The following is a 26,615-nucleotide window of genomic DNA, read 5'->3' as shown; positions in this document are numbered from 1 at the left end:
CCCATGAAACAGGGAAAGTTCTATTGCTTTCCTTGTGGAGACTGACAGCTATGCCATCTCTTCCATCACTGTGGAGTGATCTCCTCCATCCCAGATCATGAATTGGGCCAACAGGATTTGGCTATAATGCTCAGCTGTCAAGGAGTGCTTGCAGGACAGCAGTGAGAGCAAGAAGGAAGGGGGCTCACCCCACAATAAGGAGCAAAGCATTATCCTTTACCTAATCTAGTGTCTCTCAATCTCAGCACCAAGGACACATTGGGTCAGGTAACTTCTTGTTGTGGGGGCTGTCCTGTATACTGCAGGATGGTTCCAGCACCCCTGGCCTCTACCCACTAGATGCCAGTAGCACCATCCAATTGTGATAATCAGAAATGTCCTTAGACTTTGACATATGCCCTCTAGGGGGCCAAAATCACCCCAGTGAAGGACCACTTCACTGAGAGAATTCTTTCAAACAGTTGTAGGAATCTCTGTGGGGGTCTGCTGTGTTCTCTCAGGGGGGAGCATAAGCACATCTTATTAGGAGGGGACAGTTATAGGTAAATACAAGATGGTTGTGGGGAGTTAGGGGAGCTGAAGGCTTAATAACACCAGACTTCCAAGGATTTTTTAAAGACACAGAGTGAAAAGCAGCTTCAAAAAATGCATGATGTTCCAGATCTAAATGTTAGAATTAATTGGGCTCTAGTGATCACACTACACAGGGGTTGCTGTTTGCTGGCTCATGGGTAGGGTAACTTCCATCCCTGTCTGCTCAGGACAATTCTAGTTAAAGCCTGTTTTCAGGGCATCATGAATAATAATATTGTCCCTTTTACTCTGAGAGGTGCTCCTGTTTAGACAACAAATTTATATAATCAACCTCCTGCAGGCCAAGTGTAGCTCAGCACTGTGTGTGTGGACAAACACAAGTACTAATTCTGAGACCCTGGGGTGGGGGTGGGGGGACATGATGTGAGTCCCTCTGTCCTCACTGCTCCTTATTGTCTTCTCTGCACTTCCTGTGTTTCACCATCTCTAAAATGCACATTGCATTTTCTATTGCCCCCCAACTTGGTCCCCACTCCCCATACATCTCGGCATCTCTGACTCCATCTCAAAATGAATGGCTTCTTAAAATTGTCATTGACCATGAGGCTATTGTGGTGGGTTTGTTGTCACTGCACATTCCAGCTTGGTTCCAGTTACTAGGATTTTCACTCCGGATGACTTATACACCTTTCTGATAACTCATGTGCCATTTAAGAATGCACTGTGATTTGGCGTTGAAAGACAAAGTTATTGTGCATGTGGAAAGGGTATACACTTGATAGCATAAAGCAAATATTTGTTGGAGTAACAACCTTGATTTATGAATATGTTTCTTGCAAAGCCACAAGCAGGATATACGAAAGGAAGAGAGTTCTTGAGGCATTTTAACGTAGGAAACACTGGGTCATTTTTAATTGACAGTGGTTTTTCTCTCTTGCTAATACATAAAACAACCTTGGATTCATTGAAATACCGTCAGGTGTCACCTGACTGGCCCCTGGAAATGTTTAAATTGGGGACTTCCAGTGGTTCTCATACTTTGTTATGCATAGAAGTGATCATAGAAGTGATGCATTAACTGTAGATACCCTAGACCCCACCTACAAAGAGAGTGATTTGTAAGTCAGGGGTAGACCTTGGCATCTAAACTTTTAAAGATTTATTTATTTGAGAGAGAGAGAGTAGGGTGGAGGGGCAGAGGGAGAAGGAGAGAGAAAATCCTCAAGCTGACTCCCTACTGAGCACAGAGGCCAACAGGAGGTTCAATCCCATAACCCTGAGATCAGGACCTGAGCCAAAATAGAGAGTCGGATGCTTAACCGACTGAGCCATCCAAGCACCCTTGAACTTTTAATAAGTATCTCAATAGGAGATTCTGATACGTGTGGCCCACAAACCACCCTGCTAGATACTCTGATACAGTCACCCCCTCTATTCCACTTTGGAGGAATCTGAGTTTCAGAGAGGGAAAGGAAGGGGTCTGCTCATATACAGTAACCGGATGAGCTGGGACTGAAGTGATATTTCCCAAGTTACCCATAAATAAATGTTTTGATGAATATGTATTATAAATGTTTCTGGAGTTCTTCTTGGCTCTTTCTTCTGGAAAGGAGATAGGCTCAGGATTTGGGCCTGTATCCAGGGCAGATATGTTTTTCTCTCTTCCTACTTAGCCATCACCATGGGAGATACAAAGAGGGGTCTTTGCAGTCCCATAGCTTAATTAACTGTCAAGGAGATAAGAGTAGGACATGAAGGACATTAGGTGAACAAACCAAGTCTATGATCAGTGATGGATAGAGCATGTAGGATAGAAGGCTTTGAGAGTGGACTCCAGCCATGGTCAGCCAGGTCTAGGACAAGCTGAAAAGTCTTTTCTGAGAAGAAGGGGTTTAAGCTCCACCTTGAACTGTGGGTGAGATGTACAACAGCAGAGAGCAGGTGGAGGCATTTCAAGTGAAGATAAAATGACCAGACAGGTTACTCAGTCTTCCCGCAGGTCTTGGCAGGTCCTTAGAAGGTGATAGGAATAAAACCTGGAGGTCTGGCTTGAAAGCCAGGTCAAGACGGATCAAAAAGTTAGCCTTGTCAAAAGCTTCAGGTCTATTCTTACCTATAGACAACCCCTGGTGATCCCAAGTTATTAATCCACCCGGAGGCCTATCCTGACCTGAGTTCCCTTGCTTTGAAGTGTGCTGTCCTCTGCAGCATGAGGAAATAATTTGCTGCCTGCTTCAATGAACCATCAGGAGAGCCAGCAGACCTAATGACATGTGAGAATATTAACCTCCTACCACGAAGAGCTGTGAATCTTGAGCGGCAGTCTATAATTCACCCTGGGCTCCTGAGCCAGACCTCTCCAGCTTTCTCTCTCGCTCACTTTCTCACTTACACCCAGAGAAGGAGAGACCTGCTCATAAAACTTTATATTCTCCAATAGTGTGAGCTTCACTGAGCTGCTTAGTAATGAGTGACTTTCCTTTTGCAGCCATGGAAAAATATATAACCTCAGAGGCGAAGTGGGGGCTATTTTCAGTGTTGCATTTTGCATAGGATTCTTTCCCCTAATCCTGGGAAACACATGGTATCATGGAAGGTGACCATTAAAAGGCTTCGATAACCAAACTTCTTCATAATTCTATGCTTTGTCTTAAAAATCAAAGGGAAAGTGGAGGTTAGGACTCTAATCTAAGGACATTTTGGAAGTTAGATGGGACCTTAGAGATATTTTATGGTCACTTGAAGGCAGAAGGAGAACTTAAACCTCATTGTGTTATAACTGTGTTTTTGCCCTTGTTTCATGAGACCATGGGCCCCTTGAGGGCAGGATAATATCTTAACTGTGTTTGTGCTCCCAGGCCTATCAGAGTGTCTGATCCCTGTAGCACCTCAAATAGTGTCAGTGAAAAGATGGAGCAAATCATCTGCTCCAACTCCAAGTTTCACATATGAAAAAAATCCAACAACAACAAAAGAAACAGAGCCCAAAAGGTAATTGAACAATGGACATCACTGAGTTTTCCTAGGGCTAAAGTGAGCCTGCTTTCTCCTGTTTGCTGCTGGTGAGAGGACTGCCACTCTCTAAGCGCTAGAATGCCATTGTGGTGTGTTCATTAAGCATTGTGTTGTTTTCATGGAAACTACCTAGTAAACTCATTGAAGCCAGGGGAGCCCAAATCAGGGCATAAAATATGAAAATGGGAAATCAGCTGCCTGAGGGATAGGAGGTTTCTCAGACATTCAGGCATGGCCCCCTGGAGGAGAGCATCTAGCAAAGTAGGAGTTCTTGAACCAGGAGAGTATTTCCCACTTTGCTAGCAAATCCTGGCCCATGAGGTTCCACACAGGTGGGAGCAGACTTGTGTCATTCACCCTGAGTCTGGATAAATAAATATAGTAAATACTCCTTGAAGGAGGAGTAAAGTAATGAATTAGAGTAACCCATGCTGTATTTATTAAGGTACTTTTTTGTTTAGGCAAGCCATTTAATTTCCATATTTCAAGTGTCTCTGCACAATACTAGGCACATAAAGGCTTTTTGATGATTTATAGATATAATGAAATCAAACTTTCTTCCTCTGCTGCCTTGGCTAACACAATGAGTGGGAAAAACCAGTGGTTAGTGTCCACTCTGGATATACGTAATTCCGTCTTTCTGGTCTCTCCAAATTGTTAACCTCTTTCTTCTGCCATTTTCTTCTTTTTAAAATTAATTTTATTAAAACCAGTCAAATTAAAACTGCTTCTGTCCAGGGCATCTCAAGGTCCATTCATTATGGCTTCTTATCTTGGCAGACGATCGGCATGGAAAGGCAGCTCGGCCATTATGCACATACAAAGCCCATCACTTCCCTACCAATGGCCAATTCATCAAACATTTATCTTTTGCCCTCTGAGCACTGTGTCACTTAGCCTGTCACTCCCTAGTCTAGGATGCTAGGAAAGATGGAAAAAAAAATGCAGGGGGTAGGGGGAGAGTTTTTTCTCCTCCAGCTTTTCCCTCCCAGAAAATTTTGTTAATCAGATTTCATACTGGAGACTTGAAACTCTCCCCCTCCCCCTACTGTCCTCCAGCCTCCATGTTTTTGGCCATATGTAGGTTGGAGAAGGCCTGCTACATTTATGCTCAACTTTTTACTGAGTGATGATGTGACTAAGGCATGGATAAAATTTTAGCTTGATTGGAGACTTTTTCTCCTGCAACCCACTTTAGAGCAGAGAATGTTAGAAAATGAACAGACATCTTAAAGAATTGAGTCCAGCCTCTCCAGTTTACAGAGTTAAGGGAGGCCCAGAGCAGGGCAAGGATTTTGATGGCAGGAATGTAGTCACCAAGGCAGGACAAGAATCAGGGACCCTGGTCATTCTTCAGACAGAGGTTCTTGCAAGCTGGCATTTCCTAATGTTGTCTGATGATTCTGAATACATGTTAGTATGTCCTTTGGAGCTTTAGCTACATGCTTCCTTATCTGAGCTTAACTAATTACCTCTTTTGAAAATAAAATACACGGTCCCCCCCCCCCAAAGGAAAGAAAGCCTAATCTTTCAAATATCAACAATCCTTATCTACTTAGGCTTGTTTTTAGATACCTTATCTCGTGTCCTCCCCATTCCAATATCTGCAAAGTATGTAGGTCAGGGATTTTTCTCCCACTATAATAGATTAGAGAATTACATCTGGGACTTGAAAACAGACATTGTGAGCCCAAATCTAGTGGTCTTACTTTGTATGTCTACTTACCACATTTGTGTTTGGCTTCAGCGAGTTGACAAGGTAGTCTCCCTTCAAACACCACATTCTTTGTGAAAATATCACTATGACATTCTACCCCCAAGAGCAGCAGTCAAATAAACCAAAGAGGCAGATGGGCATGAAGGAAGCTTCATTTAGTCTGAGGAAAATCTCCTGTTCATCAGGCTGCATATCAGCAAGCATTTGATCTGTCTTCTTTGTCCCTAAAACTGTTACTTCTGTTAGGTGTTGGTCCTTGGGGCCCAAAATGTGCCATTATATGAAATGGAGTGCAACCCTGACAAAATTGTTCTTTGAAAGGTTTTGCAAAGCACAGAGTGAGGGCTATTTGAAAGAAGGGAAATGGCTGCAATAGTGAGACACTTTTGGAGGCCACCATATCACCCAGGGCCTTCTTTCCTTCAGGAGATATAAAGCTATCCTGTAGTCTGGGACAGAAAACATGTTTTCACCTTTTTCAGCCAACTGGGACCTCACAGAATCAGTAGTTGGCATATTTTTGCTGGTGTTCCTGGCCTGCTTCCATTCCAGGGGGCCCTGCCCATGGGGAGCTGGTCTTTGGGCAAGTATTTGATTAGGGCCCCTCTGGGTCCCTAGGGCCTTGAGGCACAGCCGTGTAAATGTCTCCCTTTCTGGTTGGTTTGCAATGAGTAGACACCATCTGTTGAATTAAAAATTCCCTTTATGGAGGGTGGTGAAAGGCTTATGTGGAAGAGACACTGTTATCTTTCAAGCAAACAGTTCATGAGGTTGAAGAGCTGTGTTCTTGGCCCAACATATGTTTGCCCAATGGCTGTGGGAGCCTCCCCCACCAGGCGCTGAATTCCGCCCCATGGCGACGTGCACACATACCGCGGCTGCAGCACACCATGTCCACTCCCTTACATCTCCCTAGTAAAGAAAACCTCCATTTATAGAACCCGCCAAACAAACTCACTCTTTAGACTCTTAAAAACAAACAAGATCCTGAGGCCACAGGCTCCATGCGTGCATGTGTGGTTTTGTAAAATCTCAAGCCGTGAATCAAAATAATTTTAGAGACATAGTCAAAGCCCAGACCAAGCCCTATCACCAGGGTGGGAGAAATGCAGGAAAGATTCACTGAGAGGCATGGAGGACAGCCAGATGGGCAGAGTGATGGGAACAAGATATGGAGGCATCTGGCATGTTCATCGGGAGGGTACCTGGTTCTCACCTCGGTCCTAGGGACTCCCTTACTATATAATTGCTTTAGGACAAACATAGGAGGGTGCATCAGAGACTGTGACCACTGCAGCCCTCATTTCTTTCCTCTCAACTTTTAGAGCCCATTTTGCCCATGTTGCTTAATAATGTGCTATCCTATATGATTTCTCTTCTTCACCTCAAGTCCCACTTTTTTCTCTGTTCCATAGTTGATGAATTCACTGGGGGCAGGCGCAGTGACTTGTGCATCATTGGTCACCCCAGAGGTAGATGCCCATGAGAGCCTGCCAGGCTGGAAGTGCTTATCACATACAGGCTTTCTTGTGCTAAGTAAGCTTGTTGGAATGGCTATTGCTTGCATGCCAGGATTAGTTATCTCTTCTTATGCTCCTTTGCCATCATATTTGGCGTAAAGTATAAGAAGATGCTCACAAAATTAGAATTTAATTGGATTGAGACTTTGCTGAAACCCACTTCCCCTTTAAAACCTTCCCTAAATGCTCCCCCTTCTCAGAGTACTGTTTACCATCTCAATCTAACCCATTACCCTGCAGTCTCTGGTGATGCCTTCCCTACCTACATCTCTTGCTTAAAGTCGGAGAGCATGCCACAGTCCTCTTTGTAGCCCCAGAGACTAGCAAAGTACTGGGCAAAGAATTGGCACTCAGTACCTTTTGGTGAATGAAATGAATGAATGAATGAATGAATGAATGAGCTATAGAGGTACATGCCAAGGGGGGGAAGCCGTTAGCTGGTAAATTTCAACCCAGCTCTACCTAAAGCATACTTCACCTCATGAAGGGCATATTGAAAAAAATGTAAGAATTAGTCCTTCAGGGGATTTTTCCTGGAGGATCAGGAGGGGAGCAGTAGATAAAACACAAAAGAATTTGAAGATCATCTAGTTTGAGCAATATGATTGAGGACACACAATGAATGGATCACGAAGCTGTAACAGAGCATTTGGATAAAGGATGCGGCAATGGTGTATTTCCCTTTCTAGATCTCAACCAGAAATTATTTAGAGGGACTTTAGCATAGTTCAATTGAAGGAGTACTGCACGATATGTCCAAAGGTTCTAAACATGGCTTGGTTACTATATATGGTTAAAGGTGAGCCACTTTACCTCTCTCATCATCAGTCACCTTCTGTGGAGGATAGAACACCTGAAAATTCCCCTGGTCTATGAGTCTGTGAAGAAGACCATGACAGGCCATATTTTACACAAATAGAATTACAGCTTTGACATCGAGTTTATAAGCTTTAAGAGGCCAGTGTGTTGACACGTGCCTTTTTTTAATGATGGAGATATCCCCATAGTTAGGGAAGCATTAAAGAGGTTTTACTCAGTCCCGGCTAGAGGATCAGAAAAAGGCACCGAGTTTAGCGTGATAGAGAATGACAGAGCTAGAACTCTCTGCTGCCCTCTTTCCACAAGGCTGTCTGGCAGGGAAAGAAGCAGCTCTTGGCTGCCTTTGGGAAAACCTCAGTTAAAAAGGAAGTAGGTCCAGTCGGATAGACACAGAATCTGAGTAGCATATTAGAGTCACCAAATCTAATCTTCTATGCAGAAATCTCTTCTAAACATTCTCCTTGACTCTAACCTCTGATTGAGTACATATACTCAGAAGGCAGCTTAATCCTTTGGTGAATAGCTCTCCATTTCTGTAAGTTTTTAAAAATTGATTCAAGACCTCTCCTTCCAACTTACATTATTTTCTCCTATTTGTTTTTGATTCTGCCAGAATCAAAAGACTCTGGAATGCCAGAGTCTTGGTACTTGGAAACAACTAAGTCTCTTCTGCTTCTGGTTAAATAATTTTGACCATCTCCATCACTGTTTCTTAACACCCAGCTGCTTGGTCTCTTTCTATGGTATTTCTGACTACCGATGCCCCTTTGAGTCTGGCACTCGGAATTGAAACAAAGCTCCAGGTGGAGTCACTTAAGGGCCAGTAGAGCAGGATCAGATTCACCTCTGTGGAGGCAGCCCCATTCTGCTGATTCATACTAAACCTTCTTTAGATACACTGCTCTTTATCCAAGGGTCCCCCATCTCGTGTTTTGGGAGTTGTTTTTATTTAAAAGTAGTAGTTACTGGAGTTTTTTCTGATTATAAAACATTTATTTACGGTAGAAAATCTAGTAACTAGTGAACACTTTAAAAGAGAAGAAGAAAAAAACATCCTGTAAATAACCGTTACTCAGGAGTTAGTGGTTATAAATCTGGGATCACTCTATCGGTATGCAGATGTATAAGTACCCCTATGCCCTGAAGTGTACGCGTGCGCGGATACAATTGTCATAAAGTCCCTATGTACGAGATTATATATTAACAGCAGTTTATAAATTAGGAACATCTAACAGACTACTTTAACAACTCTTAACCATCACCATGGGGAACATGGTACAAGTTAAAATTTGTACAGGGAATGGAGGGGAGACATAGATGACTTAATTTTCATGCATGAGTTTGTATATGCATGTGCTTATATGTATTATAACTTCACTTTAGGTACTTAAATAGAAAGCATGACAATTTTAATGGATCAGTAGATAGACGTCTATAATATCATATTTAATTACTGCATGGTATTTCATTATACAGATATATCAACCTTTATGTAATCATTTGTCATTGGGCATTTAGGCATGCTTACATTGTTACTATAAATAATGCCATACTGAACATACTTACACCATGCGCACTTCTTTGATATTTATTGACTAAATTATTGGATTTACTGGAGGAAAGGGTGATCGTTTTTAAGATTTTTAATATAAATTGCCATCCAGAAATGTTATAAAAGTTTCACTCTTCCGTTAGTGTTGAATTGGTCTGTTACTTCAAACTTCTGACGAGATTATGTTAAGATTTAAGGAAACCGTGTATTCTCTAGTTAAATGAAAACATCTTGTTTGATTTGAATATTTTAGATTCCCACTGAGGATAGAATTTTACCCCACCTTTCTATTATTGACCATGTACATACCTTGTGTGTTATCTTTCCATGCCTTTTGTTTTTCCTGTTAGGGCTTTCAGCTTTCCCTTAATGCATTTCAAAAGCTCTTTTAATATTAAGGATACTAAACCTTAGATTGTTAGATTGCAAATATTTCCTCCAATTTACATCTGTCTTTTAATTTTTTTCTTAATATATGTATTTTGGGAGTAGTTAGGCTTTAAATCTACATTTAGGTCTTTATATTAGATAATGTGAAATTTTGTCTTGTTGGGTGGAAACAATGGGTTGATTCCAACAGGATCATTTTGGATCCTACTGTATCGTCTTGAATAGCTTTCTTGGGCCTTGGACTCCATAAATGTGATAAATTCATCCTTAACCAAGTCATTGGCAAAAAACAGGACCAAAGTCCCCAGAACCTTCTCTAGGAACAAGCTGGGCCATTAATTAGTGCTCTTCAGTTATATTTTTGAACCAGTTGTGACTCTACCTAAAGTTGTCATTTTCTAGCCCACTTTTTGCTCTCCTATCACTAAGACATTTTTAGAATCATTTCAAAGTCTTTTTGAAACCTGGACACAGTATATATCGTTGTTCCTAGTCAGTTGTCCACATTAACAGTCTCACAGAACTTGTCCTTAATGTACAGAAACTGCCTGTTTGATACTCAATGGTACATTAAAATTATATACATACATAAAATTGAGTAAATATATATATATATCCTGTTACATATTATAAAGGATTTGAACTAGCTTATTAGAATTAACAAATAGATAATAAATAAAATATAAAGGCTATGAAAAAAGAAGTCTTAACTGTGAAGTTAGAAAGCAGATACAGAGACTATGGGATATTACTTTTTAATTTTTTAATTTTTAAAAAATTTATTTTTTTAAGATTTTTTTTTTTTTTTTTTTTTATATTCATGATAGAGAGAGAGAGAGAGAGGCAGAAACACAGGCAGAGGGAGAAGCAGGCTCCATACCGGGAGCCCGATGCAGGACTCGATCTGGGGACTCTAGGATCACGCCCTGGGTCAAAGGCAGGCGCTGAACCACTGAGCCACCCAGAGATCCCTAAAAATTTTATTTATGTTTAAAGATTTTATTTATTTATTCATGAGAGAGAGAGGCAGAGACACAGGCAGATGGAGAAGCAGGCTCCCTGCAGGTAGCCTGATGCAGGACTCGATCCCAGGACCCCAGGATCACGCCCTGAGCCGAAGGTAGATGCTCAACCTCTGAACCACGTGTCCCTATAGCAGTTTTCTTAGTATTATTAAGGTATAGTGTGTGACGGCTTCCGACTTGATCGCACTTAGAGTTAACAAACACCTAGCCAACTACCTTAGGTTTTTTTTTTTTTTTTTTTAATTTTTATTTATTTATGATAGTCACAGAGAGATAGAGAGAGAGGCAGAGACACAGGCAGAGGGAGAAGCAGGCTCCATGCACCGGGAGCCCGACGTGGGATTCGATCCCGGGTCTCCAGGATCGCGCCCTGGGCCAAAGGCAGGCGCCAAACCACTGCGCCACCCAGGGATCCCTACCTTAGGTTTTTGACTGGTCTTGGCTTCCGGTGTCTTATGCCAGTGTTGAATTATTCTTTTGTGTAACTCAGAGATCATTCATCCTCATAGGGAGCTTAATACAGTTTTGGGGTGACTTTGACAAATCCCATAAGATATACTGTCATATGGTGTCAGTATTCACGGTCCTACACAGCCATGAGCATGTCTGTATTCATCAGTTTCCTAGATACTTTCATCGCCTATTAATATACTTATCATACAGACTAATCGATTTAATTACTGAACATCTACCTATCCTTGGCTATGTGACCTGTATGACAGACAAATATGTAGAAAATCTATAGGCCCATCTGAACATATAGTACTATCTCTAGGAATAAGCTGTAGGAGATACTATATGGTATATGTAATATATGATCTCTAGTAATGTACTATATATATATATATATATATATATATATATATATATAACCATTTACATGGGATATAAAAAGAATTTTATGACAGAAAGAAAGACTATCTCTCACGTAGTGGGATTAATGGCCTTTCTAAAAGTGCTGCCACTGGGCCATTTTCTGGGACATGAACAGTCCTATCGCAGTTGTCCCATTCTTTTTTCTTCCTCAACCCCATACCATACCAACTCTGTGTTGCCTGTCCTGTCCTTGTAGCTTTGGTCATGGCCTCTGCTGTCAGTTTGCAGACATTTCCCAAGGACCCGCCATGTGCCAGGCTCCACACTTGGCACAGTGGGGCTCATTCGAGAGGTACAAGTTACTGTTCCTGCTCTCAAGGGTGATATTTAAATTATTTAACAACTACAATGATCAATCAGGAAGATCCTGGCTGGAAGCAGGGTCCTGAGAGGCGCCAAGCTGTGTGGGGCATTAACCACTTAGTTGCTGGATTATGGAAAGGTCTGGGGATTCAAAGGGGGGAGGGCAGGTAACAGGAGGAGCATTCAGGGTACTCAGAGCCACGATGATTTCCAAGTGGTAAAGAAGCTCTGGTGTATAGATTCAGACTCACTGATTGCCCCCTCTGCCTGTACGTAGACACTGGCCCCAGGGTAAATAGAGGGAGGCATCCTGGCCTCTGAAGGAATGGGAATGTAGGGATTGCCCTCCTAGCCTCTGGCCAGCTGCCCTGAGGCCTGCTCTTTGCCCCGCCCTTGAGATTTCCCTGTCAGCTTTTCTCTGAGCAGCTCATAGGCTCTGGGCTGAGCAGTAGTCAGTTGACAAAGGGCTATTGAGCCCTCACTGTGCATTTGACAACTTCCCAGGTATTTATGGAGGGTTACATTGAGATCCCTTTTTGTTAGGGGGCCGGGCAGATGGACGTCATCCCAAAAGACCGTTCGAGAGCAGACACCGGCCAACCCTTGCAGGCCGACAGGACTAGCCAGGGTGGTGAACATCAGACAGACAGGCTAGGTCCTCTAGAATTTCCATAGCCTCTCCCATTTTATCAGTTAAAAATATGCACCTGGATATCTGGATAGATAGAGGGGGTAGGTGAAGATCTTAGTTCAGATCTGATTTTCTTCTTTGGTTTGAGAACATCCCGACTTCTGGTTCTGGGTGTGAGGCCAGCTATGGTTCCACAGAGAGAGACGTTTCTTCCTTGGGGTCTGTGGTTAACCGTGGCCCCATTCCTTGCCTGTGTTGTGCAAGGCAGGAGCATCGTCCTCCGTATAGGCTGAGCACTGAGGAAAGAGGGATCCAGCCTTTACCACAGCTTATACCTCAGAAATAGGGTTGGCAGTTCTTGAATGGAGGGTTCAGGAGGTGTCCTCTGGTAGTTTTTCTGGCCAGATCTTTTGCAGGGTAAGGGACAGGAAGGGGTTGCTATGGATTAGTAGCTCCTCTGTCCCAAAGCTACCAGCCGTGCATTGGTCCTGGCTCTTCTCCTTCCCCACTCTGACATGTGGCTATCTTTTGGGGATAGAGTGAAGGCCGCTGAGCGTGAGGCCACCCAGGAGCAGAAGAGATTGGGGTCCGAGCAGCCACCCCTTTGTGGGGCCTGCTGCCCCGCCCAAGGCCTGTCCTTAGCAGCCCACAACCACTGGCCTAACTGGGAAAGGGCTGTGGCTGCCTGGTTAGTGCCGCTGTTTTTATAAGCTAATGAGGGCAGAGTGTGAGCCACGGGCAATGATGCCGGGATATTAACTGTGACAGGAAGCTTGATCATAATTATCTTAACGAGGATAGGGTTAATTACAGTGGAAACTTAAAAGTTCTCTCTGTTTGAATCCGCTAGAGCTGAATGCGTTGTGATGTTTTGTCATTTTGATATGACTTTGGAAAAGGCACTGGGACGCTCCCAGCGGCCTCAGCGGCTCCTGGGGGAGCCCAGCCAGCACCCTGCCAGCAGGTAACTGAGATGGCACCTGTGGGTGAGGTCACCGCAACTCTCCTGCTGGGAAAGCAGGAGGCAGGCAGCCTGCCGCGCGCTTCCGAGGGGCTGATTGGGTTTCCGGAGCAAAGCACCTGCCGCAGGTAGGCCAGGCCGCACACCGGGCCTGGTGTCCCCCCCCTGCCCTGGGCGTCTCTCTCCTGGGCCCGGCAGGCCTGTCCCCAGCTCCCCGTGCGGAGGCGAACCTCCAGCCCCTGACCCCGGCAGACCTGAGCGCCTCGCCTTCCCAGCGCACCCCTCAAACACCCGCAGACTGCAAACCGGCCTGGGGAGGCCTCGCCTGGCATGACAGGCGCCCCTGCACCCGGGCTCTTGGGTCTGGGGTGCATTTTGCTGTCCGCACGCCAGGTGAGAGCCGAGAGATGGCAGTCCCGTCACCTTTTCCTTGTAGCCGTCCCATTAAACAGCATAGACCCGTGTGGCTCTTAGGGCCTTGGTTGCCTTGTCATTTTATTTACCCGCCTCTTCGGGCAGGCCTCTTGCATAGAGGGCTGTGGACGCGAAGGTGGACGCCCAGAATTTCTTTCCCCTTCTCCTTCCACGAAAACAGCAGCTGCAATAACAACAGAAGTCAAGTTTTTAAAAAGCAAAAAAGAAAGCATCCCCCAGGTGTGGGTTCCTTGGCCTCCACGCGCCAGCCAAGCCCCAGAAATGCTGTCTTCTCCAGTTTTACCCTTCAGTACGTTCTCGGTCTCCTGTCCCCAGTCCCTCAGCTCTGAATTTAGCTGATTAAATCACCAAGTGCACACGGCACTGATGACATGAAGACAGGGATTTATTAATTAGCAACCCCCCACATAACACGATTCCCTTTTAACTGAGCAGCTAATAACATTACATGGCAAAAAGAATCTTAAAACCAGACAGGTGACGGGGGTGGGAGGGTGGACGGGGTATTTGAGCCCCAACTTCCCCTACTCTTCTGTCTCACCAGGGAATTGAGCTCTACCCCAGAGGCTGCCCCAGAGAAAGGAGGCTCTGTGGGCACTCCCTCTGGTGGTCTCCGCTTTGTCCCTCTTCATGCTGTGTCATTTTGTCTTTTGCCTAGCCCCCTCCACCGGGACACTCCTGGAAGGGAGCTTTCTTTTGCTTGCCAGTTGCCAACCATTTGCTGATTCTCATGATAAGAGTATTATATTTGCATAACATAACTCGGGAACAATGCGCATTTGGATGCTGCCTTTGACTGGAGCCCAGCTGATGTTTGTGCACAAAGGGCTTATTAGCCATCCATAAGGTGCCCTGAAGGGAGGTGGCCTCCACTCCCCTTGTGGCAAAGAGGGCCTCATCCTGAAAAGGACTTTGGGATCATCACTCATTAACCTCCACGGAGGAAGGGACTTCAGGAAAGGTCGAGGTTTCCCTGCAGAAGTCAGACTTGTACACCTTGGCATATTTGCTCATCTGTCCACCCCCTACATCCAGAACACATACCACCCCCCACCCCAGACCCCCAACACACCCTCTAAGGTCACAGCTACCAGAAAAATCAATGAATGCAAGGAGGAAGGAAAAGAAAGGAACCAGCATTTGCTAGTGACACGTTAGGCTTCTTTTGTCTGTATTCCCTAGGATCCCGTGAGCTGGAAGCAGCACAGAGCAAGGGGGGTCACACGGGTTATTGACATGACCAAATTCACACTCCAGGTAAATGGCAGAGCTGAGACCAAGTCCCCCGAGTCCCGCTTCCCAGTGTGTAACTTGTGTTGTGCTTCCCTGAACCATGAGGAAGAAGAGAGAGGAGGAAGAAATGAAACACAATGACCCCACTGACCCCTCGGCCAAACTGTGGTGTTCGCCTGCCTGCGGTGGTGCTGGCCTGAGGGGTAGGGGTGGTCTGGGTGCTGGGCTCTGGGTCGGGGCGGCTCGGGCCGGAATAGGACATGCCGTGGGAGCCTAGGGCTTTAATGACTCGTAGTGCACAGTACACCTCGCAGGTATCGCCTCCCTGTTTTGGGGTCTGCTTGGCAGAGGGTCCCACAAGGGCCGTGCGTGCAGCTGTCCGGAGAAGGCCTTGGTGCTCAAGTTCACAGTCACATCAGACATGCAGGCCCTGCACACACGAGCAGGCGGGTCGGTAACGTACATGCCATCAGTAAATGAATAAGTAGTGTAGACAACATCTCCCTGATTCGACACATTTTATAGAGTAGCCAGGAGATCCCATGCGAGTCCGCCCTCTGGTCGACGTCGTAGCTCAGCTGTCAGCCCGTGCAAGCTCAGCAGGGCTCTGGGGGCTGGCAGGTGAAGGCGCTGGGAGTGTGTGTGTCTGTGTAAGTCCCTCCACTGGGCGGCTTTCTTTAATTAACGTCTGTGAGCCGGGCTGGGGGGGCTGGGGGGGCAGCACATGCACACAACGGCCCCTCACCGCTTCTAGCCCCCATCCCAACACTCCCGAGACCATAACCTTAAGAGTTAACTTCAGCTAAGTGTAAAAACAAGGCTATTTTCCCCTTCCTGGTACTTTTTTTTTCTTCTTCTTCTTCTTCTTCTTCCCTGAGCCGGGTACTTAATTCTTTCAGATGCTTGATTATTTACTGCCTTGACATCTACATTGCTGCATTCCACGCTTCTTTCAAAAATAAAGTGAGAAATCCACTTTCCATAAATTAAAACCCTAACTTCATGCCAGGAAACCTTGAAACAGAAAATCCCCCCCCCCACACTCCTTCCTGAAGCCACGCCCCCTCCCCTCCACCAAAACAAAAACAGAAAAGAAAAAGAAATCAGGAAAGAGAAAGAAGCAGCCCTCTCCCGACTGGAATGATCATGTGCTCCTGCAGATGCCTGGCCTTTGGGGGCAGCCGCAGGGACACTGGGCAGAGGCAAATTAAGTGATTAGCAAAGAAAAAAAAAAAAGAAAAGAAAAGAAAAGAAAAAAGCAGAGTGTGTGTGTGGGGGGGGGGGGAGAAGTCAACGGCAGCAAAGGGGGAGAAAGGAAGGCTGCCTCGCCTTTTCCTGGACTGTGCAGAGGAGAACCGCTAAGAAATGATACTTGAAGTTATATTTATTATTGTAAGAGGGGTATGATATTTCTGGGCAGGAATGATGGATGACAACTTAAATTTGTGTCCAGGGAATGAAGGTGAACTGTGACAGAGTTATTTATCTTGGGAATGGAGGTTAGGGTCAGCCGAGGCTGGGTGCCTGAAGGCACAAGACATTGACAAATTTATCCTGCAGGCCGTATCTGAAGCCCTTTGTTTTGGATCCTGGCTACTCACTAAGTGACCCTCATCCTTCATGTTGGCAACGCGTGAAGGATGCGGGGAGTGCCAGCGGCCCCTTCCCCCGCCGCCCCCACCGGGCTCCCGCCACTAATTCTTGTCATTCACTTTGCTGACAGGCACCAAGCCCAAACTATTCCCAGTCCTGAAAGGGAAGGTTAAAATATTTATTTCGGCTCATAATGGCCTCCCTGATTTAGTGCAGGATCATTTTTCCTGTTGCCTTTGTCATTGCAGGTCACTGGAAGGACTGAGCGCGTTCGGGAGCCTGGAGGAACTCATCCTGGACAACAATCTGCTGGGGAACGACCTCGTGTTGCCAGGGTTACCCAGGCTCCATACCTTAACCCTGAACAAGAACCAGATATCCTTGGCCCTGCCCGCTGCCTCTGCTCTCCGCCCTGCCCCGCCTGGGCCCGGGGCCCGCACAAGCCTCCCCCCACCCCCCGCCCCCCACAAATACCTGCAAAATGTCAAATGAGTTTTATGTGTCAGCTAAATTAAAGTATGTGAAATGCAGTCCATGGGCAGACAAAGCGTTCTGTCTTCTGGCACTCGGGACACTTCAGAGTAATTTATTATAGGTCATTCATAAATGAAATGCACCATTATATCTTCCTGTTGCTCCATTTTAGTGTAGAGATCTAAGTTATGGCTGTGAAGAAATCTTTTTAATAGATAAAAATAGAGAAAGAAAATAATGTCACTGCTGTCGAGAAGGCAGAGCCAGGCTCTGTTTGCTTGGGCTCGTGTGGGAGGGCGACCTCTGGTGGGAAGTAGGGGGTGGTGCCTCTCAGCAAACTTGGCCATCACAGAGGTTTCTGGAAGGCTCTGGTGCAGGCTGGGGAACAGGTCAGGCCAAGGAAGGGGGAAGGGGCAAAGAGGGGAGGTATGGGTGAGGCCCAGGCATAGCTCTGCCTTCTGCGCTGTGTACTGTCCTGGAGCGACGACAGAGGTCTTGCTCAGTTGCATGTCTTCTCCTGAAGTGGGTGAGGACCTGGGCAGCCTGGGATGAGGCCCCAGGGGCGTGACCTGGTCTGAATTGCATAGACAGGCTGAGAATGGACTTGGGAGCTTTCCGCAGCATAAGGCACCTAATTCCGTAGTACAGTTAGGGCTTCCCGAGCTGCCACAGCGCCAGCTGTGAGGCGGGGAGTGTTGCCTATTTTGTTGACTCCTGTCTCCTTCAGGAGCAGAGCTTCGGTGAATGTTTGTGGGATGAATGAATGAGTGACTATCATCAGCTCTTCTTTATTGAGCACTCCTGTGGGTCAGGCACTGCACTGGCTAATTTTAGGAGGTTTTTTTTTTTTTTGTTTTTTTTTTTTTTTTTTGGCAAACCCTGGGAGAGGATCTCCATTTACCTAAATGAGGAAAGAGGTGAAGTTTAGATCCACAGCCAGACATTGACCAAAATGCTGGGTCTCAGATTTAGTCTGACCGTGGCCGTATCCAAAATTCTTTCCATTCTCCCGGGCTGCTTCAGACTTGAAGTCCAGTCACTGTGTTTTATGAGTGAAACATTTCAGACCTAGAGTAGTTTAATTACTCGTTCATGTTCACATGATAAGCTAGAAGTAAAGGGATCAGGGCATTTGCCCTAGAGGGTGAAATAAAACCAGGTATATCTGTTACATTTACCATGTATGTATATGTCTGCTTTAAGAATGATAGGCCAAATCATTTCTTAGCCTCAGTTTATACTTCAAGTCATAATTCAGTATTTTCTTTATTAGATAAAATATGCTACTGCTGGCATTATAAGTTGGCACTTTGATGGAGGTAGAAGGAGAGAGCCCACAAGTAAATATCTGGTCTTTATCATAATGCAATATTGATGGATTTTTTTCTTCTCCTATCCTTTGGTCAACTAACTTCCCTAGTCATTGTTTGAAAAATCATTACAGTCTGTGTGTCTAATGGGTCCCTTGACTGTCTTAGGTGATCAATTGGGTGATATCCTCAAGTCAATCAAGAACAAAAGGATTATTAGAATAGAATTGGATGAGAGGGCTCCTCTTTGAGGCCCCAGTGGTTATGTCCTTTGCCCCACACCTTTGGACTTGGGTTTATGAGTCAGCATAATCATGTTTAGCTATGTGGCTGTGGACAGGTAGCCTCTGAAAGCCTCTGTTTCTCATTTTGTGTGTATGTGTGATGTCACGGCTTTCATTTGCCTGTTAGGAGAACTGCTTAAAAAAAAAAAAGAACGTATGAAAGCCTTATTTGAATGTTGGAATCAAAGTGCCATGACAATGTGAACCAAACAGTTTTCTGCATGGGTGAAAACCCAGCTGCCTCTGCCCTTGGATGTTGTCAAGTTGGCAAAAGAAGGAACAGTATCATGAGAAGGACTTCCCAAATAGCCCATACATCAACATGCAAGGACTTTGTCTGACAAGTGCTGTACAAATGCTATTCCCAAATTCAATTCCTCTTCTCCCCTCAGCACACTTCCTGGCCAGTTCTCCATTGCATTAATTGATGCATACTAAGAAATGTAAGCTCATTTCAGCACAAGCCTGACAAAAGCAATTAAAAGAAGAGCACACCAACTGTGAAAGAACCTCATTTCACATAATCCCAGTTTGCAGATGAACTGGTGGGTGATTTTTTTTGTAATCAGCTTCCTATTTGTATTGTATAATAATCAATCAATGAAAAGTATCTGTTGGATATCTACGTGTCCAAAATAGGTAGCTTATAGTATTGCTTTCCTGTTACCGCTGACATTTGAGGAGACATTGAGTAAATATTGCTGATTGATATAATACCTGATTACTCTCATTAGGTTAGACTAATAAGTGAGATTCATGCTTCATGTGAATTTACTGAGCATTCTTGTCTCCCATTTTAGAGGGCTCATTTTCATAACTGGCACAGAATATGCCAAAAATGCACAGGAATTCCCTCTGGATTTTTTTTTTTTTAAGATTCCCCATGTAAGAGAGATCATATGGTATTTGTTTTTCTCTGACTTATGTCATTTAGCATAATGCCCTCAAGATTCACCTATGTTGTGGCAAATGACAAAATTTTATCCTTTTTATGGCTAAATTATATATTATCATATTATAATTATATAAAAATATATGTCATAATTTTTTCATTCAACTACTGATGGACACTTAGGTTGTTTTCATATCCTTGACTACTATAAATAATGCTCTAATAGACATAAGAATGTAGAAGTCTTTTTAAATTTTTAAAAATTTTTGTATTTATTTATTTTTAAAGATTCCATTCATTCATTCCTGCGTGACACAGAGAGAGAGGCAGAGACCAGGCAGAGGGAGAAGCAGGCTCCTTCTCCAGGAGAAGGGATGTGGGTCTCCATCCCAGGACCCAGGATCTGGGATCACACCCTGAGCCAAAGGCAGATGCCCAACTGCTGAGCCACCCACATGCCCCAAATGTTTATTATTTATTTTTGAGAGAGAGCATACACATGGGGAGGGGCAGAAGGAAAAGGGGAGACCAAGAATATTAAGAAAGCTTTATGCCCAGCATGGAGCTTGCAGCAGGGCAGGATCTCACAACCCTGACATCATGACCTGAGCCAAAATCAGGGACACTTAACGGACTGAACCACCCATGCACCCTCAAATATCTTTTTGAGTTAGTGTTCATTTTCTTTGGATAAATACCCAGAAATGAAATTGCTGAATCATGATGTATTTCTATTTTTAATATTTTTAGGAACCCTCTTATTGTTTTCTGTAGTGGCTGCATCAATTTACGTTCCCAGCCACAGTGCACAAGGGTTCCTGATTCTCCACATAACACTTGTTATTTCTGGTCTTTATTTTTTTTCTTAAAGAGTTTATTTATTTGAGAGAGAGAATGAGTGAGAGAGAGAGCACAAGTGTGGGAGAGAGGCAGACGGGAGAGGGAGAAGCAACTGCTGCCTGAGCCGGGAGCCTGAGATGGGGCTCTATCCCAGGACCCTGAGATCATTACCAGAGGCGAAGGCAGATGCTTAACCTACTGAACCACCCAGGTGCACCTCTGGTCTTTTTGATAAAAGCTATTTTGGGGCATCTGAATGGCTCAGTCCGTTAAGTGACCAACTCTTGATTTCAGCTCAGCCCATGAGATTGAGCCCCGTGTTGGGCTCTGTGGTCAGTGGAGAGTCTGCTTGAGATTCTCTCTCCCTCTGCCCCTCCTCACCATAAAGGCACTCACTCTCTCTAAAATAAGCTTTTTTAAAAAAGTCTTTCTAACATGGGTGAGTTGATATCTCATGGGTTTGATTTGTATTTCCCTCATGATTAGTAATGTTGAGCATCTTTTCATGTGTCTATTGGCTTACCTGTATGTCCTCTTTGGAAAAATGTCTATTCAGATCTTTTGTCCATTTTTAAATCAGATTGTGTTTTGCTATTGATTTATGTGAGTCTTTCATATATTTTATTTTTATTATTATTTTTCTTGAGAGAGAGAGAGAGAGTGAGCAAGCAGGGGAAGGGGCAGAGGGCAGAGAGAGAATCCTCAAGCAGACTCCCCACTGACCAAGGAGCCTGATGTGGGGCTCTATCTCACAACCTGAGCCGAAACCAAAAGTCAGCTGACTTCACTGAGCCACCCAGGTGCCCCAGTTCTTGATATATTTTAGACATTCTTTGTCAGATATATGATTTGCAGTTATTTCTTCCCATTCAGTAGGTTGCCTTTTCATTTTATAGATGGTTTCCTTTGCTGTGCAGGAAGTTTCTCATTCCCTTCCCCTTTTTACCCTTCAAGTTTTTATTTAAATTCCAGCTAGTTAACATACAGTGCAATATTAGTTTCAGGTGTACAATTTAGTGATTCATCATTTACACACAACACCTGATGCTCATGCAGGTGTACTCCTTAATCCCCCTCACCTATTTCAACCATCCCCCTGCCCACCTCCCCTCCAGTAACCATCTATTTGTTCTCTATAGTTAAGAGTGTGTTTCTTGGTTTGCTTCCCCTCCCCCCACACACCCATGTTCATTTATTCTGTTTCTTAAATTCTCCATATGAGTGAAATCAAATGGCATGTGTCTTTCTCTGAATGACTCATTGCACTTATTATAATACTCTCTAGCTCCATCCATGTTGTTCCAAATGGCAAGATCTCATACTTTTTGATGGTAGAGTAATATTCCATTGGATATATGTTTCTAATTCTTAAAGGAATAAATTGGGCTAGAGGATGGTTGTGTTCTCAGTGTTGCTATCACAAGAGATTAGCAGGCCTTTTGGCTCTACAGTGCTGAGAGATTTTCTTTGTCATTGGTTGGGTCTTTTTCCCTTTTCATTCCTCAGCTTCTTCAATATGTAGCAATAATGCTGAGAGAGAAATGGTGATGGTGTGGGAGGAACTGACGCCAAAGGCAATGTGTAGCTGTAAAGCTGGCCAGGTATATTGCTATGCTGATGGGAAGTACTTTATTACCAGTAGATTTAAAAGATACTAGTTGGCTCTTTCAGGATGCAGCATGACATCTGTCTCCTCTGGTCTTTTGATGTGATCATGAAGATTGGCTTGCTTTCCCCACATACTTGACCCAGAAGTCATAGAATGAAAGCCAGGTAAAAGCAAGAGTAACACCATATGGTATTCTCGTAACCTAATACTTCTGACTCCACCTTTTTTGCCAACTGACTCTTCTGTTGTCTTTTGAAAATACTGCAGACTCTTTTAATAGTTACTTTGTTCCAAATTACTATTGCTGCTCCATGAAATGCCTTGGATTTGGACTCTGTGAGCTATGCTGTGTAATAACCTACCTAAACAGTTAGTGGCTTACAACAACAAATATGTTATTTGTTTATAATTCTGTATGTCAGCTATTTGGGCAGGGCTCAACTGGACGGTTCTTCTGTGGATCTCGCTTTGGGTCCTTGGGCAGCCACAGTTATCTGGAGACCTGGCTGGCACTGGATGCTCTGAAATGGCCTCACTCATATGTCTGGAGGTTGGTCCTGGTTGTTGGCTGAACAGTATGCCTCCACTAGGCTAGCACAGGACTCTCCACGTGGGGCAGGTGTTCCAAGAGCAAAGCCCGAATATACAAGTACTTTTCAAGCCCTATTTGCATCTTGGGTTGTTGCTTCCCTGTGGCCAAAGCAAGTCACATACCAGATGTAGAGCCAGTGTGATAGGGGACTATACAGGTGTGTATACAAAGAGGCATACCTCCTTCCTATAACAATCCTACACACGGGCCTTGATGTCTTATCTCCTTAAGAACTTATGGCATATTTGTAGTAAAGAGAGACCTAGAATCAAGTAACTGTTGACCTTCTACAAAGATAAGTATGAGTTCTTTCTAGAAATGGAATCGTATTTTAAATATATTAGAAAGCTTACTGTTAAATGGAGTTCTACCTGAAGTTCTTCTGCAAAGTTTGTTTTGGTTTTAATTTTTTTTGTTTTTGCATATGTAGAGTTTTCCATTTGGTTTTACTCTCAATGAGGTATGTCTGTCCAATGCTCTGTTATTGGACTCTGTGAACATGGATTATAGGCTGCTTTTATCCTTTGGAAAGAGGGACTGTCATATAGTGATCAACAACAGGCTCTGTGGACAGACTTCCTGGGCTTGTATCCCGGCTCTGCCACTGGCTGCATGTCCCTGGACTAGTTAGTTACTTAGCATCTAGATGCTTTGCTTTCCTCTGCAAAATTCTAACAATAATGGTACCTTCCCCATAGGTGGTTGTTGTGAGGCTCATTCTAAGTTCTACATAAGGGTCACTATTATTGCTATTATTATCCTAGAGAATTGCATAAGCATACTTGATCTTACTTGGGCCACATTATGACCAAGACCAGAGTATAGATTTAGAGTGTTTCTTTGACTTTTATAAGTTAATGTTACTTTCATATCATCCCGTGAGTTGAGTACCATTTTTTATGAAAAAACTAAGAGAGTATGAATTTTGGAAATGACATAGATGATCAGTGGTAGGGCTCAGTCTAGAACCCAGGCTGTTGATTCCTAAGCCCAGATCCTGAAACCTAAGGGAGGGAAAAATCACTGCATGAGAAGAACTAAGACGCAGAAGGAGTCATCTGCCTATGTCTGCCCCTGCCCCTCCTATGCCAGTCCTGTTCCCAGCTGTAGATGGAGCTCGTGAAAGGGATTTCAGAGCCCAAACCCAGCATCTGGCAAAAATGTTTCTGTCTACCAATGCCTCACTTGCAGGCTGCATATCTCCTACCTGACCTCCCATCTTTGTTCTGTTGGCCCTTTGTTCCACTTCTGTTCAGCTCTCCGTGTTGGTGTCTCGTCCTGGTATACTTTAGAGTCTAGACTTCCCATATTACCTCTTCATCTCTTGGTTCATAGCTTATCTTACTCTTCTTCCTTTGGTTCATTTAGACTGGCCTGGTAGTCACTGGCCTTGGAGTTGACCTTATCTCCCCCAATACTCATATCCTCTCTCTCTTATACACTGATGCCCATGCCATACACACACTATCCTTGACTCTTCTCCCATAGGGTTAGGTACTTGGTAATGGTCTCAGCCATATCATGTGTGAATACCCAACCCCCAATAACAAAACAACCAAGATATGCAGAAAGTATAGATACTTTACACAATGAAATGATTCTCCCCCATTCTCCCTTTTGGGATGGGTGGGGGAAGGCTGAGAAGCTGACTTCATTTTACATCACACTTAATTCCTTCCTTTTCTGTCTCCCTGTTTGCTTCAGCAAACGTATGAAGAGACAGTGTGCATTATAGGACCAACAGGAAGAACAGACAGTGTGACATGTTGTACATGGGTTGTGGTGAGGAGACCGGTGAGCTGAGCCAGAAGGCCAGACTAGATGCCCCACAGCAATTTACTCTTTTGTTCAGGAAATTCTCTGTGCCTTGTCTGAGGCCTCCGTTTTCTCCATCTATAAAACAAGCAATAGACATTTCAGAGGATTATTGACAGATTTAAATGGCATAATGTATCTATGGGACATAGCTTCATTAACAAAGTCTTTACAACTTCTTGGTATCTTTTACTGATGGTGGAAGTCTCAGTGCTTTAAATGAATAAACCCAAATTGGAAGTAACTGAGGTACAGAATACAACTGGATGACAATACCTATGGTCTCCCATGAAAGCCTATAGGACTCCTCATTTTTCAGTATTTTAAATTCTTTTTTGTATTAGGAATCATGAAATGCAATTTCTTTAGAACCTAGGTTTGAATCTGCACTCTTCCACTTGACTGTGTGACTTTGACACCCCCCCCATTTCTTAAATTATCACTTGGATATAATATTTCAGATGTGTATATGAGTCAGAATGAGAATATATTGTGCAGAATGTGTAGTTAGGATTCAGAAATCCTATATTAGGATCAGCACTTGTTGAAACCCTCCCAGGTGTAATAGGCACTCCCCCGTGACCTGGACCTGAGCACAGAGGGAGGGTTCATGCCCATTTTCACCTGGGAAACAGCTTCAGACCTGTGCAACTGTACACGACACCAGAAGACTCTGCTCCTCCTTCATGCTCCAAACTTCCAAGGCAAGATGTTGCTTTGATCTTGAGCCTGCTGCAAAAAGTCTCCCTTGGCAAGTGTACCTACGACAGCTGGACTCTGCAATGTCAACTTTCTGTAGACAACACTGAAAAAAATATAAATGTCAAGTACTCTAGAGAAGACTTGATGAGGGAAGCCAGGTGTGTGCTAGAATCCAGCTGAAGAGAGTTGAAACTGTGCCAGATAGCTTCATATTTTAAAAATGGGGGTGGGAGGGAGGAAATGTCATGCTTAGGAGAATCCCTGTAAGTATCTCTACTGCCCTGGTCTTCATTAGTCAGGGACACCAAGTTCCCTCTGCTGATTGCCTCTGGTTAATTTTCTATGCAACTTGACAAAAAAAGAATGTGACAAATTCTATCTCAGAGCTCCCAACCAGGCAAGACAGGGCTGTGTTTGTCCTTGCTGACCCAGGAGACCAAGAAACCAATTAAAACTCTTTCTCGTCTTTTATCCTCTAGTGATGATATCAACATAATGATGAAGTTCTGGTCCAGAGCACCCACAGAGTACTAGCGGTTCCTGGCTAGTGTGGGTTTGGGGGAGACCACCTGACTTAGCCCACACGATCATTTAGCAGGTCTCTGAAAGGGCTGAAAAGGGGGCTAGATTTTGACACACAAAATACCCTAAATGAAGCAGGCTCCATTCCTTGGGTTCATTGGCAAAGGATGACTGAAGCTTCTTAAAGCCTGTAGACCCTTTGCCCAAGAAATTTCCATGACCAAGACATTTGAGTGAGTCCATGTCTCTACAACCTCCTGCTCAGGGGCAGACCCAGATTTTGTTGTGTGTGAAACTTACATAATTTGGTGATACTCTCTTAAAGGCAAAGACTACATAATTATGAATGCAAAATTAGGCTTGAATGTTTATTTGGAATAAAAATATATCAAAGCAAATTAAAGACTTTCAAGTTGACGACACCGATATAAAAATATTTTTAAAAGTAACAATTGTTTTGTGCTGGACATGCCTATATAAAAATATTTTACCTGTTTTTTTCTGCAAATGCTTTTATGACTTTATTATATAGTTATATAAATTATGCACTACACACACTTCAGTGGAGAGAGACCGTGATCTTAGCTGAGGGCAGTTTCAATCACCTACTTTTGCAAATTTTACAGAAATATATGACGAGGTGACTCTGTTACCCCCTGCTAGGGACCTGTGTAAGCAAGGAGCCCTCACACCCAAGCCTTATTAGCTCTGTGGTAAGTATACATCTGAAGCCTGCTTCTCTGGACAATACCATGTGACTCTGCTCATCACTGCTCACCTGATGTTGAGAAATAATGGGAATTTCAGTCCAGTTCAGTTGCCCAATGTTTCTTCAACTTAAACGTCTTGCCAGTGTTGAGTTCCATTCCTTCCCATTCCCACCTGCATACAGTAGATGAAAAATAAACAAGGTTTAAGAGGTTCGTCCCTACAAGAGCAGTAGGATTTGGTTGGACCTCTTCATCCACAGT

The 26,615-nt window shown here is 44.0% G+C and overlaps 1 protein-coding gene across 2 annotated transcripts in view; it reads left to right on the top strand.

The window, feature by feature from the left end:
• The window catches only part of LRMDA (leucine rich melanocyte differentiation associated), a 1,012,499-nt gene that overhangs the window by 552,715 nt on the left and 433,169 nt on the right, over window positions 1-26,615 (top strand). For both annotated transcript variants that reach the window (XR_005987010.1, XM_041750735.1), the window contains exon 3: window positions 16,853-16,979. Coding sequence is in view for 1 of the 2 variants with exons in the window: in XM_041750735.1 (XP_041606669.1) it covers window positions 16,853-16,979 (127 nt within the window). In the remaining variant the exon portion in view is untranslated. The remainder of the gene's footprint in view (window positions 1-16,852; window positions 16,980-26,615) is intronic.

Source organism: Vulpes lagopus, chromosome 3, assembly GCF_018345385.1.
Source record: "Vulpes lagopus strain Blue_001 chromosome 3, ASM1834538v1, whole genome shotgun sequence".
Taxonomy (NCBI): Eukaryota; Metazoa; Chordata; class Mammalia; order Carnivora; family Canidae; genus Vulpes; species Vulpes lagopus.
The sequence above is the reverse complement of the archived record's forward strand: the minus strand, read 5'-3'. Positions and strand labels throughout refer to the sequence as shown.